This window comes from Artemia franciscana, chromosome 1 (genome assembly GCF_032884065.1).
Source record: "Artemia franciscana chromosome 1, ASM3288406v1, whole genome shotgun sequence".
Classification (NCBI taxonomy): Eukaryota; Metazoa; Arthropoda; class Branchiopoda; order Anostraca; family Artemiidae; genus Artemia; species Artemia franciscana.
In genome coordinates this window covers 33,888,499-33,911,336 of record NC_088863.1, presented here as the reverse complement: position 1 = coordinate 33,911,336, position 22,838 = coordinate 33,888,499, and the positions used below count along the sequence as shown (strand labels likewise).

General features: G+C 36.9%; 1 protein-coding gene across 3 annotated transcripts in view; it reads right to left on the bottom strand.

Annotated features, from left to right (window-relative positions):
- The window catches only part of LOC136028895 (leukocyte tyrosine kinase receptor-like), a 244,527-nt gene that overhangs the window by 180,857 nt on the left and 40,832 nt on the right, over window positions 1–22,838 (bottom strand). The window contains exon 1 of one of the 3 annotated variants that reach the window (XM_065706871.1): window positions 1,875–2,150. The exons of the other annotated variants lie outside the window; for them this stretch is intronic. Coding sequence (XP_065562943.1) covers window positions 1,875–1,956 — 82 coding nt within the window. The 5' untranslated portion in view covers window positions 1,957–2,150. Of the gene's footprint in view, window positions 1–1,874; window positions 2,151–22,838 lie in introns of those variants that run through there. 3 annotated transcript variants of the gene reach the window in all.

Below are 22,838 nucleotides of genomic sequence, written 5' to 3'. Positions count from 1 at the left end.
AATAAATCGCTCTTTACGCTAAAGTATTTTTAGTAATTTCAACTATTAATTCTACGGCCTTTGTGATTCAGGGGTCATTCTTAAGTAATTAGGACAAAATTTAAGCTTTAGTGTAAAGAGCGAAATATTGGCAAGGGGGCGAATTCCCTCATATACGTAGTAAAAACATACGAATATATAAGCTCGATACGTAAGTTAATTCGTAAGTTATATCAACTTTTACTAAAAAAAAAGATCGTAAAAAATTAAAAGTTCTAGTTGCCTTTTTAAGTAACCAAAAAATTGGAGGGTAACTAGGCCTCCTCCCCCCTCCTTTTTCCCCAAAACTGTCCGATCAAGAATATGAGAAAACCATTTAGCCAAAAAAATAAATTAATATGTAAATTTCGTTTAATTATTCATGTGCGGAGAGTCAAAATTAAAACAAGCATTAATTCAAAAACGTTCAGAAATTAAATATAAAAAAAATAAGTTTTTTTAACTGAAAGTAAGGAGCGACATTAAAACTTAAATCGAATTAAACTTTCGAAAATTAAATCGAATTAAACTTAAACTTTCAGTTAAAAGAAACTTGTTTTTTTTTATTTAATACTTCCTAAAGAATCCCTTGGTCTAAATAGATAATAAATATACTTTTATTTTAAAGTTTCAGTGAACTGACCCATTTAAGGCTTGACAAAATTATGTTCAATGATATATATTTGCAAAGCACCAGTTATGGAGGACTTGCAAAGCACCAGTTATACTCGGTGTGCCTTCATATAAATGTAGAAAGAATTCTAGAGAGGGGCATAGAAATTAATCTCTAGTCACCCTTGGTTCCCTGAAATTTTTTCAGACCACACCTGTAGTATGAGTGCTGGGGGATGATATGTCTTGTTGCAGAAAAATTTTTTCAGCGTAATAAAAAAAGAGATTAAACTCACATAACAACCGACCTAAGAGATGGACATGAGGAAAGAGAATTTAAAGCTCAATCCATGAAGGTCACTAGGGGGTGGGGACAAGCATAGGTTTACACGTGGAAAGGCTCACCGAAATCTGAAGTTTGCTTATATTTCTGGGAGGCCCTTATCAAATTATCAAACAACCTTCCATTAAAATTTGTAGATTGCCTCAAGTCTACGTCCCTAAGATCAAGGGCTATCGAGACTTTTTATTCACGGTGATTTAAATGAGAATTTCTCTCATTTTCTTATTTATATACATTTCTTAATTTCTTCAATTTTCCAAGGGGAAAATTTTTTTTCAAGGGGGACGTATCCCCCTTGTCGTACATTGAGGACTTCCATATAAAAAACAGGGGTTCTGAAGCACTTTCCTTGAAAGTCATAGAAACGATTACTATAACTAATTATAATATTTCAAACTCCCCTAAAGGACGTCCTTTAGGGGGATGAGTGCCCTAAAGGACGAGTTTCCGCAGAGTGATTTTTATGGCTCAAGTTTTTTGGGGGCAGTTTTAGTGTGAAATTCCCATGCAAAATTTTTCTGGGGTATTTCTATACCACCCAAAAATGTTAACTGGTCATATACCAAATGTAGCCTAGTATAATTTTCTTATGACGTCTATAGCCAGAGGAGGAGAAATTGGAAAATATATTTGTTTTTTAATTGTAAAATTGATAGGTAAAGACATTTTTTCACTGAAAGTATCAAATAAATCAAACTTATATGGTTAGTTTCAAAACTTTACAAGATTTTTGCACCTATTTATTCGGTTTTAGACCTTAATTAGCTGAAAATCGGTATTATCAAACAGTCTGTTGATATCTATGGAAAAGTAGTAAGATCTACCATAGATGCAATGATTCTTGACACTTGTTTTTTTTTAAGGTCATACGCAGTAAAATAAAACAATTATTCTGACATACCTTCGCATAAATGTGTATTTACAGCGAGAGTGACCACACACATAAAAATCCATTCCTTTTGAAGTCTAAGGCATAAAAACATAATCACACCAGAATCCGATTATTTTTTCTAAAATCACATTTCCGATCCATAAACAAACCACTAATCTAGTAAACTTGGGGAAGTAGTTTTCAGGAAATTTGCCGGGAATATCTAGTTCTTAGCTAGAGCCAACTCTGGAGTTGGAACAGGGAAGAGAGTGCAAGAGACAGTAAAGTGATCTCCGAAAATATTGATCGAAGCCTTTTGAAAAAGTGTAAAGACGATGTGAAAGGCCTGGGAAGTAGCTTCAGGTACAAGAGACATCTATAGCGATGACATAAGAAAAGTTATTTTTAAAAACTGCGTAGATTGAGATTAAAAAACAAAGTCGCGTTTCTATTCCATTCAAATTCAAATAAATCAAACAATCGGAAACCCCGTTTTCCTATGCTGTTTTGAAAAATAGTTTTCCATGTTTTTGCTGATTTCATTGATTAGTTTTCCGATTAATGTCAGTGAAGTGCCGAATAAAAATGCAGTGAGAGAAAAACTGAAATAGCAAATTAAAAATGAGGATTAAATAACAACAACAGAAAAATTACTTTTCTACCTCCACTTCCGCAATTAAGCCAGCCTAAAGCCTTTGATTGACCGATTAAGTTGCGGATAGAATGAACTCTAGTCTATTATTCGGTGTCAAGGAAATCCTTCGGCATACACAGATAGATGTTAGCTCAATGATGAAGTAAATTACTTCACAATATAATTAAATAAAAGAAACACATGAGAAGCACTTGAACTGAAAGCACTAAATTTGTTTATAGAATTTAAAATAAAGTATTATCCTAATTATACGGCATTTGTGTTTCTGGAGTCGTTCTTAAAGAACTAGGACAAAAAGTCAAACTGTGGCAGAAAGAGTGAAGTCTTGAGGAGCAGGTAGCCCCTTTCATTTATGTAGTAACTTCTGTTCACTTTAAATTTTGATGTTGCTCCTCACTATGCGTAGAATTTTTTTTTTCTAATTCAATTTCTGATCGTTTTTAAACAATGCCGGGAAATCCGCCTCCCCGTCCATGGAAAATTCCTTACCCAAGGAATCTTCTTCCATGAATTTTTTCCGCATAAAATGCCTTCCCCTCGCTAGGTAAATACCCAAGACAATTTCAATTGTCCAGCTAAAAATTTCACCCGGAAAATTTCTTGCGGGCGATTCTAGACGAAAAATTTTTCTTAGCGCGATTTCATTTGAAAAAGACTTTTATTTCTGAATGTTCTTAAAATCATGCCAGAAATCCTTTCCTTTATTAAAAATTTTTCTCATACATAGCCCCCAACCAATAATAGAAAGTTACTCCCCCAAAAAGTTCCCTATTGAAAATTTTTCCGTTTGAAAACTCCCCTAAGGAGAATTTTTCCGTTGGAAAATCTCACCCTACCCCCTCTAACAGATTGATACGTTAGACAATTCCAACCCGGTAAAAATTTCCCCGAACGATCCTCCTTAACATATCCACATTTAAAACTGAGCCGGTAAAGATAAATTAAGACAAATAAAAAAAATTCTTATAGGATTTCTAGCCAATTCCCCCAGCGTAAAGTTTCCCTTTGAAAATTCATCCCCTCCCCACCCGAAAACTTCAATCTCCAAAGATAATTCTCCCCGTGAATAGTCCCAATAGCAGAAAATTCACCCCTTCCCGGAAAAGTGTCTGTATACTTCCCAATCACAAATACTATACATAAACAATGGGCAAAATCCATAGCTTACAGACCTTTCCTCGGGGACTGAGGGTGATCTTGTTATCCCCAAAGACATAGTTACTGTGCTTTTCAACTATGCTGAACAAAATGGCTATCTCAAAATTTTGATCGATCGACTTTGAGATAAAAGAGGGTGGCAGGGGGGGCTCGTAGCCCCGAGTATTTTTGGCCACTTAGAAAGGGTGCTAAAAATTTTAGTTCCCATTCGAATGAGTTCTTATCCGATATTCTATGACTATTGGTTCGATGTGATTATCCCTGGGAAAAAAATAAATAAATTAACACTCATACGTGATTTTTTTTTTCAGGTAAAAATACAAAATTCCACATTTTTGCCGATGGGATTTTGGAACATCTACAGTAAGATTCTCAGATACGCTGAATTTGATGTTTTAGCTTTGATTAAGATGGCTTGGCTTTTAAGGGGTGTTTTTCCCTTTTTTCAAAAATCAGGAAAATTTTCTTAGGCTCGTAGCTTTTGATGGGTAACATCAAACGTAATGAATTTTATATATTTGGATTCTACATAATAAGTCAAATCTTTGACACACCTAGTAATATCAAAATTCTGTTTTTTAGAGTTTCGGTTACTATTGAGCCGAGTCGCTCCATACCTACAGTTTGGTACTACGATCTGTGAAAACGTAAATATTCCATAATGAATGTCAAACCACTAACGAAATGTACAATAGTTTTTTTTTGTATCAAAATACAAAGGAAATACTAGGTATGCCTTTTTAAAATACCTTCTCAAATTTTCAATATTTAGAAAGCTGTTTGACTTCATTCGGCTTAGAAAAATACGAATGAATACTCCTTATAGTAGGAGAAAAATAAGTTTTGACCAGGAAAAAATTGGTACAGAAATGGTTTCTTCACCATCCGGACTGGAAAACATTGCTTAACAACATATCAAAAATCTAAATCTCTAGCTCGATGCGAAATTGTTTTTTTTTAATGTTTTTTTATTTATTTTCTCAAAAACCGGGGAAAAAATTAAAAACGTAAACTATAATGTTTTACACATCTTTTTAGATCAGCTTTTGGCTCTGAATTCATTTCTGATACTCATTTCGTTACCTGACCAAAAGAAAAATATTTATCAGCAAAAAAAAAAAAATGGGGAAAAAAACTGTGTCTTTGGGGAAAAAAACTCTTACCAGCGTTGTAGTCTATTTGGCTATGTAAACGAAAGGCTTAGAAAAAAAAAGACTAAACAACAATAAACAGGAATGACGAAACACCTCAGCGCCAAACACCATGAGACAAGGTAGGTTCTAACTTAATGTGTTCAGAGAAAAGCTTTTATCTTATTTTTCAAATATATAAAAATTGCACATCATCAAAATATAGGAACTAGATTTTTTATCATCACAGTTAACTGTTATTCTTCTTCACTAAGTTCTTCTTCTTGAAACTTCGAATTGTTGCACGAGCTTCCCTTACAGGTACGGCAGGCTATAGTACACTCAAGTCCGTTTTTCTTACAGGTACACATTTCACTATCACAGCCGTCAATACGACACGAGCATTTGATAATTTTCAGCAGCTGAGACGGAGCGGCAGGGAGATCTGTTTTTATTGGCGCAAAAACTTCGTTAATCTGCAGTTTCCATCCCAGGCGTAAAGGGTCTACTTGGTTCCCGAGCCAGATTTGAACTTGGCAGTAGACACGTAGCGATTGGTACTTCGCTGCTGCCTGAGTCGGTGGCAGTTCTTATGGATGCACGAAAGTGGTGGCAGTGCTCACTTTTCTGTGAAAGATTAGCTTTCTGGCAGTGTCCAGGTTCGAAACATCAGGGCAACCGTACAGTATCAACAATGCTCGCTCTCCTGCTGCCCCAATATCGTCAAGCGATGCGAGCTTGTCGCCAAATATAGCAGCGCTGTCCCTGAAACTCTTGTTGGAAAGTAGCAGCTGAACGGCTTTGCCCTTTCCTATTCCGTAAAGGTGAGAGGTTGTGTCACAACCCAGCACGGCATGACAGAACGGTATCAGATTGCTGACATCTGTTCCTAGCTTCTGCTTCATCTCACTAATATCCCAAGCTGAACTAGTACCGCCAAACTTAGCTTCAGGTGAAAAATATAAACGCCCGGAACGCGAATCTGATCGACTGATCAGAAGAACCAAGATGTCAGTATCATCAGCAACCACGATTGTGTCTGTAAGACTAGCAGCTTCTGCGGCTTTTTCTACAATCAGAACGTCGGCGTCTCCTTCCGAGTGGAAAATTCGGAAACCAACGGCTTCCAAATGGTTGCCGAGCAGCTTCAGGAAACGTCCTTTGTTTGTCTTACATGAAAGAAACTCTTCTTTCTTCATGCAGAGGGTCATCTCTTCGGTGAAAAAGACTTGGCGGCCAACCATCCTTGCTCGACGTAAATGGGTAGCATCTTTGATTGCTGGACCACCTTCATATCCGTCAAACACAACGATCGCACTAGGGTACCTTGCTTGTACGTAATGGACGTATGAAGCAAAGATGACCTTGAAGGTTGACCCTACCTTCCATGGAACTCGATGTAGAAGAGAAGCAGGTCTTGAGGGTGACTGAGTCTCAATCCCGCAAGCCAGAAAGATCGCTTTTGCAAGCTCTGGCTTATTTGCTTTTCTCATAAGGCCATCGCTTTCGAAAAGAGAAGGAGGAATCGTACAAAGTTCGTACTTGAAGTATTCTTCTCGGAGGTCAGTTCGTTGGGCTACTATTATAAACCGCTGGAAAAGGAGCGCCGGATCTATGTGCGCTACCACAGAGGATCCCGCCATTTTGGCATTCATTAGGGTCACTTGGTCTTTTTTCTTGAAGACTTGCTCCTTCAAGGTTTTTCCCGTCATCTTACTTAGAATCAACTTTCCAGCCACATCGGCCTCGTCAACATTAACATCTTGGGAAGAAGTTATGCCGTTGGCAATGTTTCTAAGCTGATTGTCACCTCTGAACGGAGAAGATTCTCCGAAGTATCCGACGAGCTTCTGGGTATCGTCGAAGTCACGCTCCTTTCTACTGGAACTCATGTCGCGGTGCTGCTCACTTGTCGAGTAACCAATTTTTGTCAAATTTTGCATCAAGAGGTTGATCTCCAGGCATGCTGGTCTTGACAGAACCCAAATGGCTCTCTGCTGTTCTGTCATCCCACCTCTAGTTGTAAGACCGCCCGATGTTTTCAGACTTCTCATATACTCCTGCTCGATGACAAGATCTGCCGAGAGCCCAGCCCAGCGTCGCTCTGATCTTCTAATGGTGTGACCTCCCTGTTCAAATGCTTCGAAGATTGGTGGGTGACTAGTTTGAAGCTTAGCCATCTCTTGCTGGTATATCCAGACCGACATGACATAGAGGTTATGTCCAGATACTGCTAGAAACGGAAGCATCTCTACTGCAGATTGTAGGTGCAAATCCCACAGGCCTAGTCTCTCGGTACGTATGAACTTAAGCAGTATCCCAACCATGTCAAGATACTGAAACCAGAGCTTCGCAGTTCTCTGAGTCAGCAGGTCTTGGCGTCTCTGCTTGAGAAAGTTTTCAAGTTGCTTGAGCTGGGGATCATGACTGAGATCTTCGGGTGGGAGGTATCCATCCAGTACGTTAGCGAAGACAGTAGACATGTCTAGAGACGTCAACGTCGCTTGCTCTTCTTCGAGGAGATGAGCATATATGGCCGAGCTCACGAGAATGTGAGCTCGAACAGCTCTAGAAATCGCTTTTCCAGAAAGAATGTGCGGCACTGCACCAGTCGCGTATACCAATTCCAGAACCTCTTTCAGACCAGAACCTTCCATGAGGTTTCCTATGCATCCGACGAAAATCATCATCAAATGAAAACCGCCTAACTTGAGAACAATAATACTCAGCTCATTCGTCGTGTCGGACTTGAGGATCTTCATAGACTTCCACCAGAGCGGCTGGTCAAATGTGAGAACGGGTGTGAATCCGTAGGTTCTGCCTTGCGAAGCTACAAAGCGCAAGGTTGAGTAAAGGCAGGATTCGTTGCTAGACGGGAGGTCAATCATGGGCAAAAACAAGACGCTTGCCTTGCTGCGAAGGTTTCTCGTTTCATGATGTATTTGGTTAGAGAAAACTGACTGCATGAATCCATTCCAGCTCGGCCTTGGGACATTCAGGAACCCGGTAGCTAACCAGAGCTGATCGAGTGAGGCATACGGGTCGTTGACATTTTTGTCAGGGATCTTCTCATATTGCACCTTTGAAAGCACTGTCTCACTTAAGCGGTAAGGGTAGATGGGAATTTTTCCTTTTTGGGCTACTTCATCTAATGAAACTTCAACTCTCGGAATGGGCGATCGGCTGTTAATGAGAGGAGGCGTGACTGTTGCTAGCAGAGCCATCCCATGGAAAGTGTTTCTTCCGTCCATCGTGCAAACATCGTGATCTGCATTATCAGCTACATGCTGCACAGCATGTGCGGAGGTAACTCCTGCAAGGCTAGATTCATCATGGACTGATGCACAGCGTTTAAATTTCTGGACTTCAGCATAGGAGGAGCAGAATCCATGGCTGTGTAAAGTGTCAATAAGAAATCTGGACTTGAAATGGTGATTCAGTTTCACTGCTAAGCCTAGTTGCAGTGGACAAATGAGGGCACGCGGGCGAGCTGCTTGAACGATGGAATTGCCAATGGAAAGCACTTTGAAGGAAATATCGGTTCCAACGAATATTTCATCTAAGAACACCATTAGGCTATCAGGTAGAGAGCCTTCCAGCTGTTCTCTAGAAGAAATCTGCTTTGCGGTCATATATGACTCCTTCTGTGCTGGCAGTCCTTTGATATCACTTTTGATAATCTTTGCTGCTGCTCTAATAAGCTTGATTTTCTCACTCTCTTCGTTATCGGTTTTGTCCAAGTAATGAAAATTCTGGAGTATCGCTGATGCTTTTTCTTTGAATGTCACCACGTCAGCCTTACCGTCAATAGTTGCAAATACTAGCTGGTCACTGAAATATTCAGGAAGCTTGCTCTTCAAGTACTTGTTACAGTACGGTTCAAGGTCTGTCCCATTCAAAAGCTCTCCCATTTTAACAACAAGTTCACTGACTGTATACTGTTCTTCGTCATTTTCTTCGAAAAAAGTAGCCAGCTTCAAAAACGCCTGATATCTTTCATCGTGACCTGGCCTCCCCCTTTTTGGACGTTTTTTATCTGGCTCAGTATCTTCGAGAATTCCAAAAAGTTCTTGAGTCGCAAATCTGGCTGGAAGGCTCTTATTTAATCGAAACATAGAAGAACAGGCTGCGTGATAAATGGCGTCAACTGCGTTTAGGGCTGACACTGCACATATTCGGCGGAAAACGTTATTTGACCAATCATCATCACGGCTTTTGCACACTGCCTTTATACTCTCTTCAAAGTCTTTAGTCCGAACCTTGTACCACTCGTGTCCTTTTCTGTGGGTAGTGTGGAGATTTATCCTTGTAGTGCAGAAAAAGCAACACTCTTGGAAGTTGAAACTTGGAGTCCGTGATCGGAGTACCACTTTTTCTGCTTCCGTCTTTTCTTGCAAGGTTCGTCGTCTCTCATTCTCAATTTTCGACAGGTATATTTTGTTTGTGAAAGTCTTTCTGCAAACAACATGGACTTGGTTCCCTGCCTCGACAGAGATGCTGGTACCTCTCGTTTTACTAGCTTCATTGATCGCCGTAGCTCCTTTTTCTGCCAGTACCGACGATTCTGAGGTGTCTATTGAACGTTCACAAAGGGGACATAAAAATGCGGTCTCAGCCATCTAAAAAAGAGAACTGGGAATAAGTGAGCTGTCGGTGAATGTTACAACGAAAACCCTCATTCTGAACCGAAAAATTCGTGCTCCTCTTCGAAAAATACCCCGTGATCGTGTGTCGCTTGATTTTTTTTTTTTTTTTTACTTCATACAAAAACAAAAACAAAACATAAAAAAGAATTAAATGATTAAACGTGATGTTTCTGTCTAATAAAAGAGCACAAAAACAATCGTTTCTTAAAAGGGAAACCATCAATAAACTACTTTTCTTTTCACGGTTCCTCATTCTCGGATTCTGGAAATATCTAAAAAATAGGCGCAAAAAACGTGAAAAAAAGGGAATTTCGCAACGGGATACAGTTTTAGGTTTTTGATATATTGTAGAGCTCTCTTTTCTGAACACAGTGGGGCAAAAATAATTTCTGTACCAATTTTTTCCTGGTTCGACCATTTTTTTTCCGTATCTTTCCCCTACTATTAGCCGAATTTTGGAAAAAGAACCTACTGTGATGGAGTGGAAGGAATGGCCATCAAGTATTATGCTTACCACAACTATTGAGTCGAATATATATGAAATAAATTCAATTCCGATGGATTTCTATTAACAGCTATACAAAATTGATGTTCATGTTAGCAGCATTATTCCATATGCAATGGGATCAGTTTGACTTTTCGTTTCAGGTCTTTAAGAATTAAATAAAACAACAAGTTTTTTTCTATTGAAAGTAGGGAGCAATATCAAAACTTAAAACGAGCAGAAATCGTTAAAATTATTACGTATATTAGGGGTTCTATTAGGAGGTTTGCCCCCTCGTCAATACTTCGCTCTTCTCGCTAAAGTTCCAATTTTGTTCCAATTCTTTAAGAATTTCTTTTGAAATTATTTGAAATCTTTAGAAAACTTAGTACTCCAATCTTTTTAAAATACAATTCTTTTGGAAGTACTGAAAAACTCTAGCGTAAAGAGCGAGGTATTGACGAGCGGTCGAACCCACTCATATGCATAATAATTTCTGCTTGTTTAAGTTTTAATATTGCTACTCACTTTTAGTTGAAAAAATTTGTTTTTATTTAATTTCTGATCGTTTTTAAATAGTGCCGGGAAATCCAGCACCCCCTTAATGGAAAATTACCTTCCCCATGAAAAATTTTTCCATGGAAATATCCTCCCGTGGAACCTTTCCCCCCACCCCACCCCCCTCACCATAAAAAAATTTCCCCGAAAAAGTCTGTATAGTTCTAAATAACCAATAATATATGTAAACAATGACAAAAGTTCACAACTTGCAGCCCTTCCCCCGGAGAGTGCGGGGGACTAAGTCATCCTCAGAGACATTTTTGTTGGGTATTTCGACTATGTTGAACAAAATGGCTATTCCAAAGTTTTGATCGGGTGACCTTAAGAAAAAATGAGCTTGGATGGGGCCTAGTTACCCTCCTATTTTTGTCATTTAAAAAGGGCACTAGAACTGTCAGTTCCAGTTTGAATGAACCCTTTCATGATATTCTGGGACCACTGGGTCGGTACGATCACTCCTGGGAAAAATAAACAAACAAACACTAATAAACACGCATCCGCGACCTTTCTTCTGGCGAAAAACACAAATTCCACATTTTGCAGATAGGAGCTTGAAACCTCTACAACAAGTTTCTCTAATATCCTGAATTTGATGGTGTGATTTTCATTGAAATTCTATAGCTTTTAGGGGGCATTTCTCCCTTTTTTCGAAAATGAAGAAAATATTCTCTCGTAACTTTTGATAGAAATGAATAAACTTGATGGAACTTATATATCTGAAATCAGCATCAAAATTCGATCCTTTTGATGCATCTATTGGTATCAAAACTCCGTTTTTTGAGTCTCGGTTACTATTGAGCCAGGTCCCTCCTTACTTACAGTTCATCACCACGAACTGTTTGACAACTCAGCATAAAGAACGACCGTTTAATTGAAATTAATTTAAAACAAAACGTTCCGAAAAAGAAGTTTTCAAAGGAAAGTGAAGAGTCATATCAAATAGTTCATGGTAACATACTGCAAGTAAGGATGGACACGACTCAACAGTAAAAGGAACTCTGAAAAAGGAAATTTTGATATCAATAGACGCATAAAAACAATTGGCTTATCATTCTGATTCCAAATATATAAGGTTCATTAAGTTTAGTGTTACCCATCAAAACCTACGAGCCTGAGAAAATTTGCCTAATTTTTGGAAAGGAAGAAAAACCCTTAAAAGTCAAAAAATCTTAATGACAATCTCACTGTCAGATTCAGCATATCCGGCATCCCTAATTAATACGAAACCAGTCACTACATTTCCTACCTTAACTGCAGCCATGTTATCCTAGTTCATACCACTAGCCCCTTGAATATAGGGTATTTGTCTGGTATATCATACATGGATAAGACCTTTGCTAATGCTCGTCTGTCATCTGAATCAAACGCTTGATCATTATTTATAAAACTGAGGAATAAAGGGGTTTAATGACTCACACGCTTCTCAATTATTAATTAATGAGTGGAGATCTGGTTCCTAAAAACACATTGTTCTTCTCTTAAACCTTCATCTACATCACCTATAGCTATATTATTTTTTAATCTATATAGTGCTGTCATTAATTTTTCCTAACAAAATAAATCTTCTTTCACACTCAGTGTCGCAATTTTCGTCATTCCTTGATATATCTTTTCCTGTAACTTTATCACGATCTAGCATATTTTCAAAGTATATTTCCCGTCTTTCTTTAGCTCTTTCATTATCAATAATTTTGGCCTCATTCCCGTCTATAACTGGGAAAGTCTAGTTTAACATTCCTTCTCAATTTATCAATATACCAGTACAATATTTTATTATTCTACCTTCTGGCTGCATCTTCAGCAGCCAGCACTTTATCGACATTCCTTTTACTTTCATATGATATATCTCTCAAATAATTTTTGTTGAAGCTCTACCTCCTTTCTATGACAAAGTATTTTCACTAATACTTTTAGTTGCAGTACTAACTATCTTTCATAATACACCATCAGTGACATTGCAAACTATTTTCCTAAAATTATTCCATCCATCTTCTACATTGTCAAATTTCGGAATCTCTAGTTTAGCATTCAGCTGTTCCTGGAAAGATTCTTGCAAATCTCATCCTTAAGTCAACCAACGTCAAAGCTTCCCAGATGGTAGTTATACTTCTCAAATAATCATAAGCGTAATAATCATAAATAATCATAAAATCATAAATAATCATAGACGAAGCTGCCGTACTAAAGCGACTTTCAAACCTTGATGCCAACAAATCTGCTGGACCAGACAACATCCTTCCGAGGTTACTGAAAGAAGTTACAAGCATCATCACTGCACCCCTTACAAGCATCTTCCAATCTTCGCTTAACTCCGGCACTATTCCATCTGATTGGAAAGAGCCACATGTGGCCCCCATTTTCAAGAAAGGGGACAAATCCAGAGCAGATAATTACAGACCAATTAGCCTAACGTCCGTCGTTGCTAAGCTTCTTGAGAGAATCGTGAATGATGCGATCCATGAGCATCTTACAACCCACATGATACTTTCTAATAACCAACATGGATTCCGTTGCAATAAGTCGGTGGAAACCAATCTACTTGAAACTTATAATATCATCACCAAGCTCCTCGACGCTGGTATACCTGTTGACCTGATTCTCCTTGATCTAGCCAAAGCGTTTGACAAGGTCCCCCACAGAAGGCTTTGCATAAAGCTTTTCTCTGCGGGTCTGAACCAGATGACGGTCGATTGGCTCGTGTGTTTTCTCACTAAACGCACACAAAGGGTCAGACAGTTTGAATCAGGTGGTCAGAAGATATACTCCAAACCTTGCGATATCATGAGTGGTGTTCCACAAGGTACAGTCCTTGGCCCAACCCTCTTCTTGATTTACATCAATGATTTAGTCACCAGGGTCAGCAACAATATCACACTATTTGCCGATGATTCTAAGCTTTTCGGTCAAGCACACAGCGCAAGCCTCTAAGCCGATCTTGACCATATCAACGAGTGGGCTGAAGAGTGGCTGCTGTCATTCAACATCGGCAAATGCTGCGTCTTGCACTTTGGACCAAAGAATGAAAGCGCAGTGTACTCAATGTGGGATCCTGAGAAGAGAACAAGGATTGATCTTCAAACCCACAATGAAGAAAGGGACTTAGGTGTACTCGTTGATAATCAGCTCAAGTTCCACTCCCACATAGGGAATGTGGTTTCTAAATCTAATACAGGACTTGGCCTACTCAAGAGATCTATTACAAGCAGATCACCTAAAGTATTTCTTAAACTTTATAAGGTCATCATAAGACCGAACCTTGACTTTGGAAACTGCATAGCCACTCCCCAATATAAAGGCGACACGAGACTTCTTGAGGGCGTGCATAGGCGTGCCACCAAGGTTATAAATGGGCTGAAAGACCTCCCCTACGATGAAAGACTAAAAAAACTCAAATTACCCACTCTGGTGTACCGCCGCAGACGAGGTGACATGCTGCTCACCCATAAACTCTCTAATGATACATCTAGTCTCCTCAACCTGAATATGTCCTACCAATCCCATACAAGAGGCCATTCAAAGAAACTTCCTAAATGCCATGTGAACACTAGAATGCGTCAAAACTTCTTCTCCGAAATAATTGTCAACGACTGGAATTCCCTCTCCAAGTCTACAGTGTCAGCAAACTCACCTATAACTTTCAAGAAGTAACTGGACAGCGAGTGGTCATGCAGGAACTGGAAATACTGCTGGCAAGATCCAGATCAGTAACAGATGTCAGTCATCATCACTCACAGAGCTACACAGATCCAATGGACCTTATCGCTCTGAAGTACGAATTAAGGTAATTAAGGTAAATTTCAACTCTAGACACAATAGGCACTATTAGAAAATGATCTTTACCTTTTACATCAATAACTGCACTTCTTTATACCCTAGTAACCTGTATCGATCCTGCCAGTCTTCGGTTTACAATAACATGATCAATAAGGTTAGCTGTCTTACCTTCATGTTATCTGAATACCATGTTAAGTTATGGGCCATGTTATAACCAAATGCTGTGTTACTTATAACTAGATTGTTATACCAACAATATTGCATTAGTCTCTACCCATTGCCGTTTTCTTTTTCTATACCAAACTTACTAAGGCTAGCATACCATGTACCCCTATTTCTACAGACCTTAGTATTAAAATCTCCTAATAAAACCACTATAACTGATACTCTGTATTTTTTAGTCATAAAATGAACAAATAGCAGCTTATTATTAACCATACAAAAACCGTAATTTCCCTTGTTGTTCAACATTATCTTTGCCAACTCAATTTTGTATGTGTAGATGTTACAAGGGAATTGTTCGGGGGTTATTTTCCGCGTGTTTCGATTTCTGGAAAAAAATCTGCGGAAGGGCATAGTTCTAGAGTGATCAGGAAACCGGTTAGAGATTAATGTCTTTTTCAAATGAAAGTTTACTAAGGATAATTTTTCAGGCTGAATCGTCCGCATGAAACTTTACGGGGAGGGGGATTTTCAGTGAATACGCAACTGTCTTGAGGGAACTACGCGGGGGGGTATACTTTACTTTAGAAGTAACTTTCACGGAGAAGTTTCCCGTGAGGGGTATATATTTCATGTTTTTTTTTTGTTACTATCTCATTCAAAAATTTTGCCCGTTTTTCAATTTTTTATTTTGTTTTAAGTGTAGATGGAAAAGCAGTCTAAGAAAAAAAGATCTAAGAAATTTTCTAGTTTTTGGGTGCCCATGGATCCAAAAGTAACATCTTAGGCGTAGATAATTTAAGGCATGGCTCTTAAATCCTAGTCTAACAGGCACTTACACAGGAATCCAGTTTGAGAGCTGGAATAAATAAACGAACTAAAAAAAAAATTAGATAACCGTATAATGCAGGGATGATATTTAAATGATAGCGGAACAGTCAAAACTGTGAGATTTTAGAAGAGGGTGTCCCCATGAAGCTCCCCTTACTAGCGTAACTGTCGAAACGTTGTTTACTAGTTTCGTTTAACCATACTAGACAGTATTTATGATATTTTATTTCTTTATAACTATTTAAATCATCTGATCTGAAAATTTTACCATTTTTGGACTTAAAGAACATCAAATGTGTTGAACCAAATGCATCTAGCTAGGCATATTCATTGTCAGAGCATTACGATACAAAGGTAAACTTAACCAAGTAGAAATTTACTTAATTGATTTTATGAATAAATAACTAATTGGCTAGAAAGAAAAATATACTTTTTCTTGGTTTGATTCTGAAGAGCCTTAAAATTAAGAAATGTTCTTCAGGATGAGACTGAAACTCACACAAATTTAGATGGCGCTCATCACCCATACGAATTTACACATCAATTTATTCCTTATATGGTAAAACAAATGTACATTCTTAACTGAGAAGAAAACCTGGGTACAAAATTTTTAATTTAGGTAATTAAGTTTGTACCCAGTAAACGAATGCTGCTAATCTTAAAAATTGATTCTAGCAAACATATACCAAAGACCAACAAAATTATGTATTCTCCTGCTCCACCCCTCTCAAGTGAGAACTTTTTTCTTTCCTTTCTCCGATAAAATAATTGTTTTACGTATAACCTATTCCCACATCATTTTTGATGTGGCAGCATTAGATGTTGGTCAATACTTATATTCCCCTTTCCTTATAGCAAAAATTTAATTATTAAGAAAGGTAAAGAGCCATGGATCTTTTCTTTTAGTGGCATCAAGAGCTGTTTTCAAATGAAAGTGTATTTTTTTTTTTTTCACCATAAAACCTAGCATTTACTTTTCCATGTGTTGCCCAAGCAATGCAGTTCATTCCTGTGATCTTATATCCTGGTAGCCTTAATTACCGCACTTTTTCTTTAGGTAACCTAAAAGCCCCGGAACATGAAGCCTTTTGTGGGAACTGGTATAAGCACCTCAGTAAGAAAACAAATGCGGAACGAAAAAAAATGTCATTTGCGCGAAATTTTCAAAACTAAACATTATGTTCACCATTAGTCGGCTACAGGTTATTAATAGTTGCATAATTCATATAAACATATTATTTAGTTGTCTTACTATTATAATCATCTTCTTTTACTGTTAAATATTTAATGGTCATTATTATTGTTATTTAGTTCTTTTGATTTTCCTACTGAAGATAAGGAAACGATTGAGGATTTTTTTTTGGATGATCTTGATGAAATTTGGCGCCATTTTTGTAAATTGGCACCAAAAGCTAGAAAATTTTTCAAGGGTAAGGGCTACAATATGGAAAATTCACCCATTTTGTTCACATGCAGTATTTTTATTGGTAATATACGAAATTTTTTCGGGTTAATTTTTTGTGGGGAGGATTCTCACAGGGAGAACCAATCGTGAAGAGGAAAATTTTCCAGAATAAATATTATATGTAAAAGATTTCCAGGCATGATTTAAAAAATAGTAAGAAATTAAATACGAGGTTTTTCAGTTAAACGAAGGAGCAACATCAAAACTTAAAACAAACAGAAATTATTCAGGATATAAGTAGTGCGGCCCCTTCTTCAACCTTTGCTCTTTGCGCTAAAGTTTGACTCTTTGTTCTTATTAAATAAAAAAAACTAGTTTTTTTAACTGAAAGTAAGACTTTCAACTGAAACTTTTTTAACTGAAAGAGCGACATTAAAATTTAAAACGAACAGAAATTACTCCGTATATGAAATGGGTTGTCCCCTCCACAATCCCTCGCTCTTTACGCTAAAGCTTTTAATTGTTTTAAAAAGTAGAATTGTGGCAAAGAGTCAAACTTTAGCGTAAAGAGCGAGGGATTTTGGAGGGGACAACCCATTTCATATACGGAGTAATTTCTGTTCGTTTTAAGTTTTAATGTCGCTCCTTACTTTCAATTAAAAAAAACTAGTTTTTTTTTATTTAATTTCTGAACGTTTTTGAATTAATGCATGTTTGATTTTGGCTCTCCGCACATAAATTATTAAAATGAAATTTGTATATTAATTCTTTTTATGGCTAAATGGCTTTCTCTTAGTTTTGATCAGACGATTTTGAGAAATAAGGGGTGGAGATGGAGGCCTAGTTGCCCTCCTATTTTTCGGTTACTTAAAAAGGCCACTAGAACTATTAATTTTTAACAAACGTTTTTCTTAGTAAAAAATATACGTAACTTAAGAATTAACTTACGTAACAAACTTTTATATTCTTATATTTTTATTATGTTTACGAGGGGGTTTGTACCCTCGTTAATACCTCACTCTTTACATTAAATCGTAAGTTTTGTCCCAATTCTTTAAGAATGACCCCTGAATCAGAGAGGCCGTAGAATAAATAGTTGAAATTACTAAAAATACTTTAGCATAAAGAGCGAGGTATTTATCTCCTCCTAAATACCTCGCTCATTATGCTAAAGTATTTTTAGAACCCCTCATATGCGTAATAATCTCTTCGTTTTAAGTTTCGATGCTATTCCTTACTTTCAATTGAAAAAAACGTTTTTATGTTTATTTCTTCATTGTTTTTTTATAGTAATGCTAGAAAATCCTCCACTTTTTTCATTGAATTTTTTCCCCCATGACATATTCCTCCAAGGAAAGATCCTCCCGTACACTCCGTCTGTAATCCGTCTGTACACTTCCCAATAACCACTACTATATGTAAACACTGGTCAAAGTTTGTAACTTGCAGCCCCTCCCCCAGGGATTGTGGGGGAGTAAGTCATTCCCAAAGACATAGTTATTATGGTTTTCGACTATGCGGAACAAAATGGCTATCTCAAAATTTTGATCTGTTGACTTTGGGAAAAAAATGAGCATTGGAGGGGGTCTAGGTGCCCTCCAATTTTTTTGGTCACTTAAAAAGGGCAGTAGAACTTTTCATTTCCATTAGAATTAGCCCTCTTGCGACATTCTAGGACCACTTGGTCGATACGATGACCCCTGGGGAAAAAAAACAAATAAACACGCACCTGTCTTTTGGCAAAAAATACGAAATTCCACATTTTTGTAGATATGAGCTTGAAATTTTTGCTGTAGGGTTCTCTGATGCGCCGAATGCGATGGTGTGATTTTCGTTAAGATTCTATGACTTTTAGGGGTGTTTCCCCCTATTTTTCAAAATTAGGCAAATTTCTCAGGCTCGTAACTTTTGATAACAAACACTTATATATTTAGAATCAGCATGAAAATTCGATTCTTTTGATGTATCTTTTAGCATCAAAATTCCGTTTTTTAGAGTTTCGTTTACTATTGAGCCGGGTCGCTCGTTACCACGAACTGTTTGATTCTTTAGAAAAGATTTCTCAAACAAAAGGGAGGTTGATTTTGAACGAGAAGTGTTTAAAAAAAGTTGACCTACCGTAAAGAGCGAGGGTCTAGGAAGGGGTAGCCCTCCTCATATACTGAATACTTTCTGTTCGATTTAAATTTTAGTATTGTTCCCTACTTCCAGTTGAAAAAACTCCTTTGTTTTTTATTCTAAATAAAAGGAAGAACCGTGAACTCCCGCTCTCCTCTCAGACCGGATCTGCGTTTCAAAATAAGAACGAAATAAAAATAAGAACGAAATAAAACCATAATGAGGCTCTATTTTAGTAAGCTTCTTTGACTTAATGTGTCGAAGGGGGAAAACAGTGCAAAAGCGCCATACATACGGTGACTACACGTATGAAGGGGTTAATAAAGTTACTAGAAAAAGATAACATTTTAAAAATTTAGTGGGAGGAGGGAGCATTTTTATACTTTCGCTGTTTTTAATAGTAACATTGAGAAATGCTTTTTAAAAGACAAGGAGGTAATTAAACCCCTCTCCCTCTAATTGGCAGCCTGCCCAGCCTTAATATTTTTTCTATACCCAATTTACTTGCTACCTAAAATCAGAAATAGAAGTTATACCTTCTACATTTTATCTGGCGATATGACTTCCTAAAGAGCATCATTTCCCAAAAGAGGAATCTAATATTCTCAAGGAGACAGTGGCCCTTGTCTCTGGAACCTATAGTTTATGTTCTTGTTTACTTCACAAGCGTACCTATAAAATAGAGTAGATGGCGTTGAATACCTGAGAAGAAATACTACTAGAGTACTTTAGCAAGATGACTCGAATGAAATCAGAGTAATAAATTTCTGGCAATAATTAATCATAATAATAATGTTTTTTTCTAACACAAAAAGGAGAGTCTTTAAAAAGTTGTGGCAGCCGATTCACAATGTTAAAGAGCTGTTTACCAAGTTGTCAATGCCTCAATAAATTATTTTTAAATTCTCATATTCTCCTCCCCTCTTAATTCTGGCAATATAGATAAAATATGATTATTTCCGTTTCTGCAAAGGGTAGGCTAATGAGACAGGGAAAGTCCCTCTCCAAACTGTGTTCTTGGAACGTCCCGGGAAACACGGAAAAAAATAATCTTCACCGAAAATTTTATTTTTCCACAAACCCCCACCCCTCTTCCCAAGGTCAAACTAGAATTCAAAAACACATTAAATTCTATTTTTCGGAGTGGGCTTAAGAAAGATGTCCAAATGTGGAAGCTTAAAATCCATTACTAACACATGCATAGCTAATAATATACTCCCAAAGAACTAGTTTGATAGGGAAACATCATTATTTTTCGTTATTTTCTTCTTCTTCTTTTAAAGGAACTAGCTTTGAAATTGACCCATGTAGAGTCAGTGTTTAACAAATTACAATTTAATGGGGACTCACAAGTTAAGAGGTCTTGTGATTCAAATCTATTTGTATGGATGAAATCGATGCGTTTCGTAGTAAGGCGTCCAGTACATGTTATTTCAAAATTTTACATCAATGAAGAGGTAAAACTTTCCTAACAAAGAATAATTCTGATATGTAAAGTTTTCTTGATAAAAGTGTTGAAAAAAATATGATCTTTTGGATTTTGTAGAATCTAGGGGCAATAATGAATTAAACAATTAATGATATATTACTTAGTCCCTTGACATCAATCTTGATAATTTATGTAGAGTAACTAATTGATCTTATTAATTATTTTTTTAATAAAGTTTCAAGATACTGAATGGACCATGGTAGCATTATAAATTTGCAAAGTATATTAGGATATTCAAGGGCATTATGAATACATCACAGAGGGTATTCACGTGCTCGATTGAATTATTTTTATTTCTTGGCCGGATTTCTCCGAAAATCCTATTCTGAAAAATATTGTTGTTTTTATATCCGTTATCTTACCAGGAACGGTATAGAAGCCAAACCTAATACGAATTTCTGCTTTCGACACATTAAAACTGGAGATAACTATTTGGCAGAAGTTTTCTTAGTTTGATTTACATATGTTGTTGTATGTAACCAAAAAGTTGAAAAGGCAAAACAAGTAATTCTTAGATTTAAAAGTAAAACTTCTTAAATCTATTTTTGTATAAGCATATTAAAATGAAAATTTGCTGTGTTAATTTTGCTGAAATATGTATTTAATAACTTACTTAGACACAAGTCAAATGAGTCATCGAGGCTCTGGCTACCCTTGTTCACGAAAAAAATAGGTACTTGATAGGAAGAAGTTATAGCCATGTATCCATTCTATAGCCTAGAACTCCAAGTTTAGGACTGGGGATTAAGCTGTCACTTGTGCCCAATTCCAAACCATTTGGATAGGCATTATGCCCAGCCATCCTAGAGAATGATTGTCTATACAGACCGTTATAGGATCCAGAGGCACCATTTGGGCCAAATCTTGGGGTGGGCATGGGGCATTTGACAGAACTTGAGACTTTTATTATGAATCTAACCTACTTTCAAAGTTTACAATGATTATTAGGAAATAGCGTAATTACCTCAAGGGTCGTCAGGTAATTACGCTCTTTGGCTAATAGGCGTGCAGTTAGTTCAAATCATTTAAACAGAATGGATTATGTTGGACATAATGGATAATTATAGCCGGAATAGGGCCCTTTGTGGTGGAAGCTTGGGCCCCCTGGAAAATCTGGGGTGGGCAATTGCCCACCCCTGACTCCCCCCCCCCCCAAATGGCGCCTCTGATAGGATCCTCATTTTAAGGTAGAAACTGAGAATTGAAGCTTCTTTTCTGTGGTCAGGAATTAAGCAGAATTACAATTTTACTCCATATTTACTAATTATTTTTATGCATCTCACCCGAGGGAATACAGAAGGGATTGTAGTTGAGTATTATATTATTTAGGAGAGTAAAACTTGTCTGTATTTATCCTATGCACACAATTTAGGTGGCATGACATAAAGTTTTGGTGAAGGAACAAAGTTTTTTGAAACTCATTTCCAAGAAGACTAAGCTGCAATATAAGGAACACATGAGGATGAAGAAGTGATGGCAATGAAAAGATTGACTAAGGGCAGAGCTTAATTAGTAGATAAGGTGGCTGGAATGAAGACACATTTAGCAGAATTGCGAAGACAAGGGCATTTTGTCACAGTTGGAGAAAGCTTTAAGAAAAGGCTATTAAGCCCGGGAAAAAAAATTAGAGCTCCAGAAGCCATAGTAATTACACCCATAATGAAATCGATGTTTTATCTGTTTATCTCAGACTTAATCGAGGTCTGAGGTTAATATAAATACAATCAGAAGATACATCGTCAAACAATATGCTTTTGGTCAGCCAATTGGGCAGCACATGATGTCTCCAAATGATATGTGAAGAGCTTATAAGGAAAAGATTTATTTTTGGCGGAATAAGCAAGATGCTAAGCTCTCATTGGGGAGAAATAATTTTATTAGCCTCGGGCATACATTTGCTAGAATGAGATTTTCGAAGTAACAGTAGTAGTTGACAGGGTACAGACTTATTTACTTAAGCTAAAAAGCTTTTTACCTAGGATTTTTCTTCACTAAAAAAATCTCTGTGTCTTGTCGCATAAGGAGCAAATAGATATTTAAAGTTGCATGACCGTCAGCGCCATCTATTTCCTATGAGCTTGAGTTTCGTTCTGATTAATATTTTTATTTTATTTTAAGGCTTCTCACAATCTAGTTAAAAATAATTGTGTTTTTTTCTATACAAACATCTATTTTGCCATAAAGTCAAATAAGTAGATTTCTAAATGCTTTATATATATATATATATATATATATATATATATATATATATATATATATATATATATATATATATATATATATATATATATATATATATATATATATATATGTATTGAAGGGTTCAGCCCTCCTTGCATGTCATGTAATCCTGGATACTCTATTAAATCGAATAGAAAAAAAAATCATTTTTGATAAATGGAATTAAATAGTGACAATAAAACTTAAAAGAAACAAAAGAATTCTGTGCATTGGGGGACTGTACTCTACTCAATGACTGCTCAAAAACAAGGACAGATCAGCTGGATTAAAAAGGAATAGACTCAGGAATCGAAATCAACTGATCTGAGATGGAGAAGAGATGGAAAAGTAAAAGCTGGAC